This window comes from Myotis nattereri (assembly GCF_964212035.1).
Source record: "Myotis nattereri genome assembly, chromosome: 3".
Taxonomy (NCBI): Eukaryota; Metazoa; Chordata; class Mammalia; order Chiroptera; family Vespertilionidae; genus Myotis; species Myotis nattereri.
Genome location: NC_138077.1, coordinates 211,392,720 through 211,407,365, shown reverse-complemented (window position 1 = coordinate 211,407,365; position 14,646 = coordinate 211,392,720). Strand labels below are relative to the sequence as shown.

The 14,646-nt window shown below is 48.6% G+C and overlaps 1 protein-coding gene across 4 annotated transcripts in view; it reads right to left on the bottom strand.

Moving 5' to 3' along the window:
- CLSTN1 (calsyntenin 1) overlaps window positions 1–14,646 on the bottom strand; it is a 56,901-nt gene that overhangs the window by 15,321 nt on the left and 26,934 nt on the right. For 2 of the 4 annotated variants that reach the window (XM_081086799.1, XM_081086801.1), the window contains exons 2-5: window positions 10,462–10,584; window positions 3,954–3,983; window positions 2,595–2,793; window positions 496–704 (exon numbers count right to left, since the gene is read on the bottom strand). In XM_081086799.1, coding sequence (XP_080942925.1) covers window positions 496–704; window positions 2,595–2,793; window positions 3,954–3,983; window positions 10,462–10,584 — 561 coding nt within the window. The remainder of the gene's footprint in view (window positions 1–495; window positions 705–2,594; window positions 2,794–3,953; window positions 3,984–10,461; window positions 10,585–14,646) is intronic. The other 2 variants (XM_081086800.1, XM_081086802.1) reach the window with 1 other exon arrangement.

Below are 14,646 nucleotides of genomic sequence, written 5' to 3'. Positions count from 1 at the left end.
GACAGAGTAAAAACTTAACTGGGAAGCAGACCCCACAGCAGGTCTCTGCTATGGACTGAGTGTTCTTTCCCCGAAGTTCACATGTCAAGTCCTTACCCTCGGTGTCATGGTGTTAGGAGGTGGGGCCTTTGGGAGGAGCTTAGGTTTAGGTGAGGCAGAGGGGGGAGTCCTCATATCGGAATCAGTGACATTATGAGAAGAGAGGAGACTGTCTCTCCCACCAGTGAGGACAGCAAGAAGGTGGCATCTGTAAGCTGGGAAGCAGGCCCTCACGAGACCCTGAATGGAATGGCTCCGAGATCTTGGACTCCCCAGCCTCCAGAATGTGGGACATAAATGTCTGTCAGTTAAGCCACCTGCTTTGTGGCATTTGTTCTAGCCGCCCGAATGGACTGACTCTCCGAAGTACGAAGTTTGGGTTTGAAGCTGATCGGCTTAGGAGGGACAGTCTGCCAGGACCGTCCCCTGGCAAGGAGCACTGCCCTCTGTCCTCACCATCTTTGTCGACCGTGAATGGCACGTCTGGAGTGACGATTTCATAGCTGCAAATCTGGCTGAACTGAGGGGAGCAGTCGGCATCCACAGCCTCCACCCTCAGGATGCTCTCGTAGCGCCTCCCCTCCACGACTGACGCCTGGTAGGACTTCTCCTTGAACACAGGTGCGTACTCGTTCACATCGTTCACCTGAATGTGGACCGTTGCTCTGGAACAGGAGAAAAGCTGTGTGTGGGCTTTGCTTGTTTTATTATCCCCCCAAATTGTGCCCTATTTTTAAATTTCCTTTCTCTGATACATTTTATTCAATTTTATCTATAATAATAAAAGGGTAATATGCTAATTAGACCGGATGTCTTCCGGGCATCATTCCAGGTCCCGGGTGCCTGCGGGCGGCCGGAGGAGGGAAGCCCAGGTCCGAGTGCCGGAGGGAAGCCGGTGCCGACAGCCGGGGGAAGGAAGGCCTACTCTTGCACAAATTTTTGTGCATCAGGCCTCTAGTAGGAAGATAAAAAGTAAACTATTCATTGTTTTTAGTTTAACCTGGAGATACCAGAAAAGTTAAAACAGGAATTTGGGTTGATCCTTCCAGGCCTAGGAATAAGGCACCTGGTAAGAAGGCAACAACACAGTCTGGCCAGCGGCTCATGTGGTCAAGTGTCCCAGACACCAAAAAGGTTTCAGGTTCGATTCCCGGTCAGGACACATACCAACATTGTGGGTTTGATCCCCAGCCGGGGTGAGTACAGGAGGCAACCGACTGATGTTTCTCTCTTTCTGCCCCTTCCTCTCTCTAAAAATCATTAAAAACATACCCTCGGGTGAGAATTTAAAAAACAAAAAAGGCAGTAACACTGGGATTTTCTTTCACGAGGTGGGACAGAGCATGTAAAAGGGAGATAAACTATACCAGATATCTGTTAGCTCTGTTAACACAAAGTTAAAATTTTTTTTTTTTTCAAAATTCAGAAACAACTACAGCCAAAGGAAGAAGGGCTAGGAAACAGAGATGGAAGATGGGATACGGTGAGCATTAAAACAAGGCTGGTCCTGCTTCCAAGGAATAGAGACCATTAGTAACCCGTGGTTGGGACCCCACCTGCCGTTGATCTAGCAAACGAGGGACCTCAAGGTGACCTCAGTGTTGCCCTTCCTGGCGAACCCCGTGCTGCCAGCTTCCATCTCCCCAGCTTGGGGATGAGAAAACGAAGGCATCGTCAGAGCAGGCTCCCCAGACAGAAAACTGCGGGCCTCAGGGCTTTGGATCAGGGCATATTCTGACCCAGACAAGCTCTGCACTCAGCACCCGCATTATTCACCAAGACCCTCTCCACCCCGACGCCACCCATCCGCCACGCTGACCCTCACAACAGTTATGTGACATCACCTCAGCACGTGCCCTCTTCCCTCAATCCACGTCCTGAGCAGAAACTGAGACTCACAACATTAAATCTGCCCAATGCCAAGGGCAGGTGAGTGGAGAGGAAAGACTAGATTCTCTTTTTGTTTATTTTATATGATTTTATTGATTTTTAGAAAGAGCGGAAGAGACAGGGATAGAGCGATAGAAACATCACTGATCAGCTGCCTCCTGCACGCCCTTGACCGGGAATTGAACTGTGACCTCTTCGTTCCTGGGTGGAACACTCAACCACTGAGCCACAGGGGCCAGGAAGAGAAGAGTCTAACTCCATGTCTTGCCCAGAGCCCTCTCCACTAGAGGGCGGTCCTCGGCTGGCAGGAAGGCCATGCTCACGCCCAGGGCAGAGCCCACCAGCTGGCTTTCTCTCCTCAGCTCGAATGAATTTCACGCCCTCAGAACTTACAGACAAAAGACACACATACCTACAAACCTCTTCCTAGGGCAAAGAGTGGACTTTCGTGTTTTCTCTGTAGGGCCCTGGTTTCTCTACTAGGTTATTCATTCATTTACAACGACTATGGCCCAGGCCCTTGCTGGAGCCGTCTACAAGGGTCTCTGCTCTAACTGCTATGTCCGATGGGCACCTGGAACTCCCTTCTACTTCACAAGCACCGAAGTCCTGGGCAGGAGAGTAACGGTCACTGCTGTCCTCACGCTCCCTGCCCGGCTACTTACTTGTGAGACTTCTTGGCGTTGGCGCTGCCATCGGGCCCCCTCCCGCAGTCGTAGGCCTGGATGGTGAACGTGTAGTCTTTCTGCAGCTCACAGTCTAGTTTCTCTTTTGAGCGAATCAGTCCCTCGCCCGTGGACTTATCCACCACCACTGCGTCAAAGGGCACATTCTGCCCGTGAATTTTAAATCCACAAATCTCACCTGGGGAGTCAAAGCAGCGCAGGTTAGAATCGCTGCCACCGAACCGAATCGGCTGCAGCCAGACCCCTCCTCCCCCAAAGAAAATCCATGACCACATGGCAGCCAGGGGTTGAGAGGGTCTGTGGGGAAGCAGGGCGCTGTGCTTGGCGACAGGGTGAGTTCTGGGCTTTAGTACAAAGAAGCAGGTTCTGGCTTTCCAAGCAACTCATTTAACTTTGCATCCATTCATGCAGGAATACAAAAGAGAGAGAGAGAAAATATAGACAGGCATTTCACAGGAGTACTTAGGACAGCTCCAGGGCAAAGTGGTCTCATTAGCAGACTGCCAAGGCCTGGTAACACCAGAAACTGCCCAGGCTGCAGGGGACAGCTGGGCAGCTATTTTGGTTTGGACCAGAGAGAAAGGCTAAAACACACAGTCAAGTGTTGAGAGAGGAAGAAGCGTGAGATATAGGTTCAGCACCATAATTACAGAAAGTCTGTAAAAAAAAAAAAAAGTCAGAAGAAACAAGTCTTCCTGTGCAATGAGCCTGGCTAAAATTAGGGAATCAAAGCAAACTACTGAATGAGAAAGGTAGAAATACCAACTTTTCAGGCATCCATTTCAACAGCTAGCGTCTACCAGTACGATGAAGGCCCGCCATGGGGAGAGACCTGCGAGGCTGGCCCTTGTTTCGGACTATATCCTATCAGCCTGAAAAGGAGCCTGCCTGGGAACTGAAATTCGCCTAAGTTGGCTTACCAGCTTAAGTAGGAGTTAAAAATCTACGTTTCCATTCTTGCCCATGGGAGAACAAATATAAACGTTCTAATGTATAAGTAAAACGTCACAAAATGTATTTCACATAAAAATAAGACGGACCTCTTCCAAAATTACAACCAATAGAAAATGGTTACGAAGTGAATCTCTTAAGTTCAATTTAGGAAAAAATGTACAGTGTTATCCATATAGTTCAAATGGATGTCTGATTTCCAGATATTTCTAACCAAGGGTTTGGTTACATACAGTTTCCATCAATATATTTAAAAATAGAAACAAAATAGAATAAAAGGGATAAAAAAGCATCACAGCTTCTTCTGTTTAAGGGCTGATTCCCAATTTTATAAACAAAGTTAGTGGGTTAATATTCATAAGAGGGATAGAAAGAACCCTTTATCACCTTCTTTGGTGACTGTCACCTCAAAACTCTCTGAAGGGAGAAAAGATAAACCCATGTCAGTAATACAGGAAAGAATGAAGATGGAACAATAAGGAAAAAAGTCAAAGATGCACATATTACATAGAAAAGCTTGACACAATTTAACAATCAGCTCAGGAGAATTGCTATAGCAAAACTGGACCTTCAGTAACAAAGTGTCTCTTTGAATCCTACTTACCAGGGACTCCTGTGTAATTTTTGAAATTGCACTAATTACCCATGAACTAGCACAGCCACAGCTTCCTAACACCCTCAGGTGCGTCAGACATCCTAACAGACGCACACCTATTTGTTCTTTCCAGTTCCAGCGTCTCCCTTTCAATGTAAGTTCTTGTGGTTAGAGTCTGATAACATTCAGTTCATCATTAGATTAAATGAAACAATCAGCTGGAGCAATGGGTTTTATGTTCAATCCTTTGTTTATGAGCTGAATAAATAACAATGTTTTCTAATCTAATCTTGTTCTAATGCAACTAAGGCAACAAATATACACCTCTCTGAATGGAACATATGCTTAAGTGGGAACTGAAACCAATTCAATATGAACGGTGGTGATACTACAATGGCCACGGTCTTTACTGAGGGAAACGCTAGTCCAGCAGCCCATATATACCCTGCTTACCTCGCCCCGGACCACTGCAGGAGCGAGGTCAGGGGCCTTGTGCCCCCCACTCACTGTTGCCTCCCAGGGCACCTGCTCTCCCCCAAAGGCATCACAGTCTGAATCCCCTTGTTTTTAAAAATGGTTGTACCATATGTTTGTATATCCCCGAATAGTGTTGTTTCATTTGGCTTATTTTTGAGGTTTGAACAATGGTATCACATGGTATAGAATGCCTGCCGTCTCATTCAGCCTGAGGGTCTAAGACAGTGATGGCGGACCTATGACACGCGTGTCAGAGGTGACACGCAAACTCATTTTTTTTAAAATATATTTTATTGATTTTTTACAGAGAGGAAGGGAGAGAGACAGAGAGTCAGAAACATCGATGAGAGAGAAACATCGATCAGCTGCCTCCTGCACATCTCCTACTGGGGATATGCCCGCAACCCAGGTACATGCCCTTGACCGGAATCGAACCCGGGACCCTCCAGTCCGCAGGCTGACGCTCTATCCACTGAGCCAAACCGGTTTCGGCACAAACTCATTTTTTTGGTTGATTTTTCTTTGTTAAATGGCATTTAAATATATAAAATAAATATCAAAAATATAAGTCTTTGTTTTACTATGGTTGCAAATATCAAAATATTTCTCTATGTGACACAGCACCAGAGTTAGGTTAGGGTTTTTCAAAATGCTGACACGCTGAGCTCAGAAGGTTCGCCATCACTGGTCTAAGATCCATTCATCCGGGAGGGCACACCCAGCTGCGGTACATTCATTCACTGCCGCGTAAGAGGGAACCAGTGAGCACACCCAGGTCCAGTGCGCAGAACGCAGCCTGGCACAAAGGAGGCCCCTGCAGTGTTCGCTATTCCCAGTTGGTTCCCGTGGGCACTGTACCACAATGCCTGTTTCTGCTGTTCATGAACGAGCTATAAGGGATAATTCTGTTTGTGCTTCCGGCTGCATCCACACAGTGTCTCTAGATCTGTGCTGGCCAATGCCCGTGCCGTAGCCACCAGCCCCATGGGGCTGTGTCAAACTGAATTAAAATTCATGTTAAAATTAAATATTGAAATTCAGTTCTTCCTCGTACTGGTCGCATTTCCACAGCCGCACGTGCCTAGTAACTGCCGAATGGAGAATGCAGACGCCGAGGGATGTGGATGTGCTGCCCCAGGCGGTAGGCAACCCATGGCCTTGGGCCAGATCCACCTGTGCCACATTGTTGAACAGCCTGTGTGCTAACAGTTGTTTCTATCTTTTAAAATATTATATGAAAATTATATGACATTCACATTTCTGTGTCTGTAAGCAAAGCTTTATTGGGCCCACGCACTGAAGGTCAGAGGTTCCATTCCTGGTCATGGGCACCCTTCTCCTCCATCCCTGATGCACAGTCGTGTTATTTACACAACCGGACAGTTACATACATGCAGTTACTGGCACTGATTACACGGAGTTACAGCATGGTGCATCTCCACCCCTTTGCATTCTCGGTCCTCTCTCCTAGACTCACCTTTGCTCAACCTCTGCAAGGAAGGCCTCTCAGAATCACCTATCAGTCTACTCTCTTTCTGTCCGGCGCTTTCCCACTCAATTCAGACCATGTGCACCTGCTCTGCTAGGTAAGTCCACCTGAAACCCTACCCCACCAGGCTTCCTGACGACCTTTCCAGCTATATTCGCCTTGGATGGACCAAACCTTTCCCATCTCTCTTCCCCTCATTCCCCTAAGATCATCTAAAACAGTGAAAAGGGCCCTAGCTGGTTTGGCTCAGTGGATAGAGCATCAGCCTATGGACTGAAAGGTCCCGGGTTTGATTCCAGTCAAGGGCACATGCCCGGGTTGTGGACTCCATCCCCGGTGGGGGATGTGCAGGAGGCAGCCGATCAATGATTCTCTCTTATCACTGACATTTCTATCTCTCTCTCCCTCTCCCTTCCTCTCTGAAATCAAGAAAGATATATTAAAAACAACAACAAACAGTCAAAAGGAGCCTGGCCGGTATGCTAAGTTGTTAGAGCATCAAACCATACACCCAAGGATCTCGGGTTTGATTCCCAATCAAGGGCTCGCATACCCGGGTTGCAGGTTCAATCTCCAGCCCTGGTCAGGGTGTGTGCAGGAGGCAACCAATCAATGTGTCTCTTTCATCGATGTCTCTGTCTGTGTCTCTCTCTCTCTCTCTCTCTCACCCCCCCCCCCACCTTCCTTCCACTCTCTTAAAATAGCAATGAAAAAATATTCTCCAGTGAGGATTAACAACAACAAAAGTTAAAACAGTCAAAAAGAACTTTACTTCATAATTTTTAAAAAGCAAAACATAAAACTGTAACAATGGGTACAGATTTAACTTCTTGATATCCAAAGTCGCGTCCAGGGATCCTGTTTACAGTGCCAGCCTCACTTTCCTCGTCCGTCCCTCTGAGAAACCTGGGCTTCAGGCTGGCTTTGCATTCTTTCTGAGTCTCCTTCCGAATCTGAGTATAACCCCAAACTGCACTCTCTGCCCTGAGAGCGAGGGTGTCTCCAGAGCCTAGCCCATCGTCCCCCCGCCAACTCTCAGGTCACCTGCCTATGCTGCACTCCTCCTGGAGGCCCTGAGTGCTGGCTCCAACCTTAGTTTCGCTGGTTGCCAGCAACAGAAATCCATTCCAGCTGACTCAGGCAAAAGGGGCTTCACTGAGAAGCCGTCACGAACTCACAGAATTGGCTGCAAGCCAGAGAAAGGAACCTGGAAACAGCAGAAACCAAGGCCGCTTGAGAGACCAGGAATGGGGGCCTGACCAGGCCCAGAGCAATCTGGCCTGGACAGAGGGAACGCAACCTCAGCCGGTCTCAGCATCTGTGGCTCTCCAAGGAGGGAGCGCCTGGCAGCCTCGCCTGGGCTGTGCATGCACTTGGCTGGGAAGGCGGGTAACGGACTGAAGACCCACCGATCTGGCCCCGGGAAAGGGACACCCGCTGAGCAGCATCCACTACAACATCCCTGCTAACCCGACCCTCCTCCCTCGCCCTCCTGTCCACCCGCCTTGGCGCCCACGCTCTCCAGCTGGGCACCAGGCTGCTGCTTATTTCTGGTGACTGGTCCAGGCTTGTTTCTGGGACCTAAATCATCAGTGCTCTGAGAAGAAGGGCCAACTTTTATGCTTCTTTTATTCTACAAGGACCTGGCAAAAATACTTAATATTTAATTATTATTGATACCAACCTTTCCTGGAGGCAACTGCATCCAAAATGAGTCCCCGCTCGTCAGTAACTGTTTAAGTTTCCATCCTAACATCCAGATACTTACTTAAATCCGCTATTCAACGAATTACTGCCTTAGAGTAATTAGGCTCACCCACAGGCTATTTCCAGTTTTCCATTTTTTTCAAGTACTGTGATAGTTTCGACATATAAAAATGGCAACTTCATGGGGCTTCACCAAGTATGTCCAACTCATTGCTGCAAACACAATGTCCGCCCATCGCCTGCCACAGTTAAAAAGGCAGTGCTGGGGGGCGAGGTGCAGTGCAGGAGTCGGCCCCATCGCCACCCTCACATAAAGTATAACGAGTCACATAAAGTATACAGAATACGGAGAAAAGGATCACACACCTGAGCTGGTTCTAACAACAAAAATAAAATCCCCATTCTTGCCCTGAAATTTCTTTTGGATTCTATTTCTATCGCAACTGTTTGCCTAATCTTGCAAACTCTGTACTCGGCGGGAAAGCAGGAAAAGGTGCTGGGGTGAGACCACCTACTGAAAGGAAGAGCCTGAAAGGGGGGACAAGGCGGGGCACTCAGCCTCTGACGTGGGCAGTGAAGAGGGGACCACTGTCAAAAAGGCAACCACGTGGCCTGCGTAAGGGGCTCAAGCTCCCCATCAGGTACACAAAATGGGCAACACAATTTCTTACCCGCCTCTACTCAGGCTTTTAGCAGATTAAGGAAAAGGGGTTGAATAAGAAACTTATTTTAATTTCCTAAACTACTTGACAAATACCAAGATTTTACTCTCCTATTTCACCCCAAGAAAACAATCTGGGCAAGACCCTGCATTCAATACGAAGGTCTGATGAGGGACAATTTACGACGCACTCTGGTGACTAAGGTGCCAACATCAGCCGTGGACTTACTTCAGAAGTCTGACAGACAAGCAATCTCTGGTGGGTACCTGTACGTTCCTGATGGGGTAGGACTGCGAACCAGGATGTTTACAATGTTCTACAGAGAACGCTGTGAGAGCCCACAGTGAACCTACGAATGGAGGCTGGAGTCGGACCCCCTGGCGGGAAGGCGACTCTATCACTTACGAGCTGTGATCTTGGGCAAACTCGGTCATTCCTCCCACAATATTTATGGAGTGCCAACTAGTGCCAGTCGCTGGTCTGGGGCCGTATACAGCTGACACTGCAGAGTACAGAGGCCCAATCACTTCTTAGGCTGCAGGGGAAGTCAGGAATGTGTAAGTCTGCTCAAAAGCATAAACTAGATAGTCCTACTCAAGTTATTCACAGAGCACTGACCGTCACTCTCACACAGAGGAGCATGTGTAACAACTAAATGTGGCTGCAGGGGTGCGTGTACAAGTATATACACACAAGCACTCAAAATCTATTCGTTCCAGAGCACACCGATGTGCAATGCTAAAAATGATGACAAATCTGGGGGAAGGAAGGAGCAGACGAAAACCATCTCAGCTGCTGCACGAGCACTGTGTATGGACTCACGGCATTGAGTGCGTCCTCCCCTGTCCATCCACTCGGATTTCTCTCTAAAAACCAATCAACAAGCAACACTACTGGGAAGGTCTCTGTCCACCGCGGACACAGCACAGCTGGTTCTCAGGTTACTTTCCTGAGCATGGGCTGTGGCACTTGAAGGGAATGAAGAACAAATTTATTGTTTAAATCAGCGGTCGCCAACCTTTCGGACCTCGCAGACCACCAGTGAGGCGACCACTGGTTTAAATAGCTCTTCAGAAACACATCCACTTTCTTCAATGTACACACTGTGAAATACGGTCATGTCCCCCCTGATCTATACAAGGTAACTGAATCCTTCTTACTGGTCCCCAGGCAAACAGCACACACTAACATGAGAAATTTGGACCTGGAAAAAAATGCCACGCAACAACTACTCTTCTAAAATTCACTGTGACCTGAGGCAAGGCGAGGGTGACGCGGCACAATTCACGTCAGTCGGGGAAGTTACTATGGACACGCGGCTCAAGCAAGAAATGCTCTGAACTGCAAAGTGCTATTACATGTCAGAAAAACAGCCAGCCTCCAAGCGGTCTCAGATCTGCCGCTGTGGTCAGGTTACAGCCTTATGAAATGCCTCCACTTTAAAAATTTATTGAAAGTAAAATCTGAGCCACAGGATTCCTCTACAAAGATTGCCTGACGTTTTCGAGCAAGTCTTTTCAGGTAAGTGGAACCGAGGAGGTGCGAGAGGACCTTGAGCTGCAGTTCCCCAGATCCTTGCCCCTGGCGGACCCGCAGCACCTGTGAGCAGGTCAGAAGGGCAGGATCTCAGGTCCCCCAGACCCGCTGGATCCAAATCTGCATTTTAACACGACCCTTAGGTGTGCTGTGTGCACGATTTTTTGAGACACACTGGCCTAGGTGTTATCTGTCTGATGACATCAAGACAAGGACTAGAATAATGCGATGTAATATTGTGCTTTTCAACCACATGTACAGGCTTTTTGGTCAGGTGCCCCAACTTTTTAAAGTAACAGGAAAAAGGATGGTGCCCGGGAGCCACAAACCACCCTCGGCCATCGGACACTTTAAGAAAGGGTGAGAAACGCTCCCAGTGCATCGCCCCCAGTCCCGGTGCATCAAGAGCGAACAAAACCGCGCTCCTACCTGCGAAGCGCAGAGGGGCGTCCTTGTCCAGGGCGATCAGCGGGGGGTCGAGGAGCACCGCGTTGTCGTTTTCGGTCACTATGCCGTGATAGGTGGGCTCGAGCCAGGGCTTGTGCTTGTTAGCTGTGTTTAAAAAGGAAAGGAAGTAGGCAGGTTAGAACACCATCACTTTTTTTGAAAAGATTTTTTAAATTGATTTTGAGAGAGCGAGGGAGGAAGCGAGAGAAACATTGATGTGGGGGGGGGGGGCGGGGATGGGGACTGGCTTCCTCCTGCATGCCCCCTACTGGGGATCGAGCCCACAGTCGGCATGTGCCTTGACCAGGAATGGAGCCGGCAACCTTTCGGTGCACAGGACAACACCCAACCCACTGAGCCACACTGGCCAGGGCTAGAATGAGTATTTTAAACTCAACTGCTTTCGAAGACACATCTATTATGTCTGAGCAATAAGATTCATTGATCTGGAAGGCAACACTTGCATTTTTTGTTGCAGAGTTTGGTATCAAGACCCAAATGTCATGAATTTCTAAATTCCAGAGTGAGTAATGGAGAAACTATATGAGTCCAGGAAGAAACCAGATTCTGCTCTACAAATTAAAGAAGACAGACTGATGGCCAGTAGACAAACTCAAACTGTTTGGGGCCTATTACAGAATAGCGACAAAGAAAAGTGTTATTTCTTTATGACAATACATTACCTATTTAAAATTAGCATTACAAAGACACAAATTAGACAAGACTTATGAATATAAAATTACAAATCCAAGGTATTAAAATAAAATAAAATGCGAATTCCTGAAATAGTTGACTGAAAACTGTTTAAGAATAAATAGCCCACTTTGGTGTCAGGCTGACGTGGGATCAGGTTCCAGCATCCTCCATCTTTACTGAGTGACCCTGAGCAGGTGTAACTGGCCTCTGGGTGGCCTTGAGTAACCTCTCAATCTCATTTCCTAGTTTGTAAGCCAGCCCCGCCCCCTCCCAAGAGGGTTGGTGCCATAACTGGAAGAGGGGCTGGCACCGTAACTGCTACTTTTGTTTTTAAGGGAGAACTGTGCTGTCTGGCAGGCGCTTACCTGGTTCCATCAGTTTTTAGTTCTGATCCCCCGTTTTGCCTGGGCCTGGCTTTGTTCGGGTCACGGCAATCACTTCCTCCCTGAGCGCTCGCTCCACCAGCACATTTTGGGCTCCACCTCATAGCTGGAACTCTTTCATTGTCTTTCTACTTTCACCTTGAGTGTTACCAGCTCTCCTTATATCTCAGGTGTAATGTATCATATCTCAGGATATGACTAACCATAGAACTCCTCAATTTAGCTGAGCTGATTAAAAGGGTATGGAACTTTATGACCAACTAGAGGCCCAGTGCACAAACTATGTGCAGGGGGGGAGGGTCCCTCAGCCTGGCCTGCAACGACTCCAGCATCCCTCACCCTGGCCTCCAGCCCGAGGCCCCTCCCCTCCCTCTGTGTGGCCGGGGCACAAATGCTGGGCTCGAGTTGCCAGGGCAATGCCTCCAGTGTCCCGCCCCAGCCACTATGGGCGCCACCATCTTTGTAGCGGAATGATGGTTAATTTACATATTACTCTTTTATTAGCTAGGATAGGTAGTGCCTATTTGTTGAATGAACTACCAGACCCTTTCCCATGAGTGCACATCAATCCAGACCATCTGAAATTAAATGTAAATGTTTAACTTTGTCTAATACGACATCCCATAAGGGGATGCTGCTTTTCTGCTGCGGGTGATGACCGTTATGGAGCAACAGGAGAGCGACACGGTGAGAAGCACCTGGGCCTCACCTGCAGCCCCTCCAGCGCAGTGCACTACCGGCGTGTGGGAGGGAAACAAACTACCAGCTCTGCAATGAATGGCGCATCCATCAAACACTCATGCACGCCACGTCCAGCCCATAGCAAACCTCTGCTTCACTTTCACGGTCACTGCAGACCCACAGGACCAGTCTAATGGGTACAGAGCTGCAGTTTTGGGAGATGAGAAGAGTTCTGGAACAGGCTGCACAACAATATGAACGAGTATACTTAACACGACTGAACTATACACTTAAAATGGTTACGACGGGAAAATCCGTTCTACATTTTACCGCATTTAAAACTCTGCGCACGCAAAATGCTTCTCACCGGGACTTATTACAAGAGCCAAGTGACCAAGCGCATTCTTGCCCTCCTGACAGATCTAATCTAAACGGTATCCTCAAATGTGTGCACCGAGAACCGGCCACACCAAGAAGGTCCTCACAGCATTTGTTTATGTGGGATCTACCTACCTATCTAATTTATCTAACTACCTACCTATCAGAATTCACTGTATTGGAAATTAAAACCAAAATGAATTTTAATATTTATTAATGCATTAAAAAAACCATTATAAGTTAGCATAAGTACCGTTTTCATAAAAACTGCATTTTTAAAAACAAAGCTCGCTAAGAAGACCGGCACCACTTCCATCCTGCGAGTTTTCGCTCACTGTCCAGCTTCACAGGAGCCAGCTGGTCCCCACTGTGCCTCCGGCGGCCGTGCCGCACTCGCCAGGCAGCCTCCGAGCTCTCGTGAGGATGAGGGAAGGCAGGTCAATGCCTTGATATTAAAATAGCCTTGACCTCTCCAGTCCTCGGCCAGAGTCTCAGGGCTCGTCACCTCACTTCAGGTCTCTGGTCAAAGCTCCCTCGTCCAGCCCCACCAGCACCCGCGGCTCTGGCCCCACCGTCTCCTTCTCTGCTGCTGCTCTTCGCCACCGTGGGCACAGCGAGGGCAGCGGGGCCAGCCTGGGACCTTGGGGCAGGTAGCTGGCTGCCTCCGTGGGCCTGTTTCCTCAACTGTAAACTGAGGACAGGAATAGTACCCACCTCACAGGTTGCGGTGTGATCAAACCCGTCACACGTGACAGGCTGACAGTGTCAGACACAGGCGATGCCACAAGGTGCTGCTGTGCCATTACCTTCTCCTCCTCCACTCAGACATGGACAAAAACAGATTCTGGGAGTGGCTGACCATCTGCTGTTTGCTAACTAGCATCTCATCATCGGGAAGTACCAGGCCAATGAGTGTGTCAGGAACCTTGTATATAGTACAAATAAAATCAATGTCCTGGCCCAGCCGGCATGGTTGACCTATGAACCAGGAGGTCACATTTTGATTCCCGGTCAGGGCACATGCCCGGGTTGCAGGCTCGATCCCGTGTGGGGCATACAGGAGGCAACTGATCCATGATTCTCTCTCATCATTGAGGTTTCTATCTCTCTCCCTCTCCCTACCTCTCTGAAATCAATAAAAATATGTATTTTTTAAAATTTTAGTCAGTGTCCTGGTTTGAAATTCTCTCCTAGAGAAGTAGTTTTGGTGCTGAGACAGAAAAGCAGGTATGACTTGGTGTTGTGAACACTGAAAGGTGTTACTTTTTGTTTCTGGCAGGTGGGTAGTCTACGCAAAGGAGAGGAGAGAAACTAGTGATCCACGTGCAACCAGGGACCTGTCCGGAAAGGTGAGCTGTGCTTAGATTATGGAGGGACCGACTAGGATACCAAACTCGGATCAGAAAGGCCGAGATTTAAGGAGCCTTTGGAAAAGCTCTCCCCACACAAAAGCTGCCCTGGGCCAGGAGCCTTGGGAGAGAAGAATTCAGAAGTTCTGGTGCACCTGCCCTTCTCCTTCAGCAGCACTCCGAGGGCGCCGAGCTCACTGGGGGAACGCTGTGCGGGCCGAGTCTGCGGCAGCCCTCGCCCCGGGAGGGCCCTCTGAACACAGGAAACAGCCCCACTCTGCAGCCGGCTGGAGCTTCTCCTAACGGCTGGATCTGCCACTTCTCCAGACAGCTCGTGAAACCTGCTCTGTAACCTGCTACGGTGCAGGCTGACGGCTGCCTGGGCTACAGGTGTGACAAGTATACAGGCCATTGTGAAGAACCTCCAGTTTGTCACTGAGCTCTCCTTTCAAAACACAGAAGCTATTAATTCAACTTACTATTAGTAATGTACCACTAAAAGCAATAGTAAATTCCAATTTGTTTTCATATTTCAAGTTTTATTAATAAAACTAGAGGCCCGGTGCACAAAATTTGTGCACAGGAGAGGGGGGCCTGCACCTTCTCCAATCCGGGACCTCTCGGGGGATGTCTGACTGCCTCTCGCAATCCGGGACCAGTGGCTCCTAACCGCTCGCCTG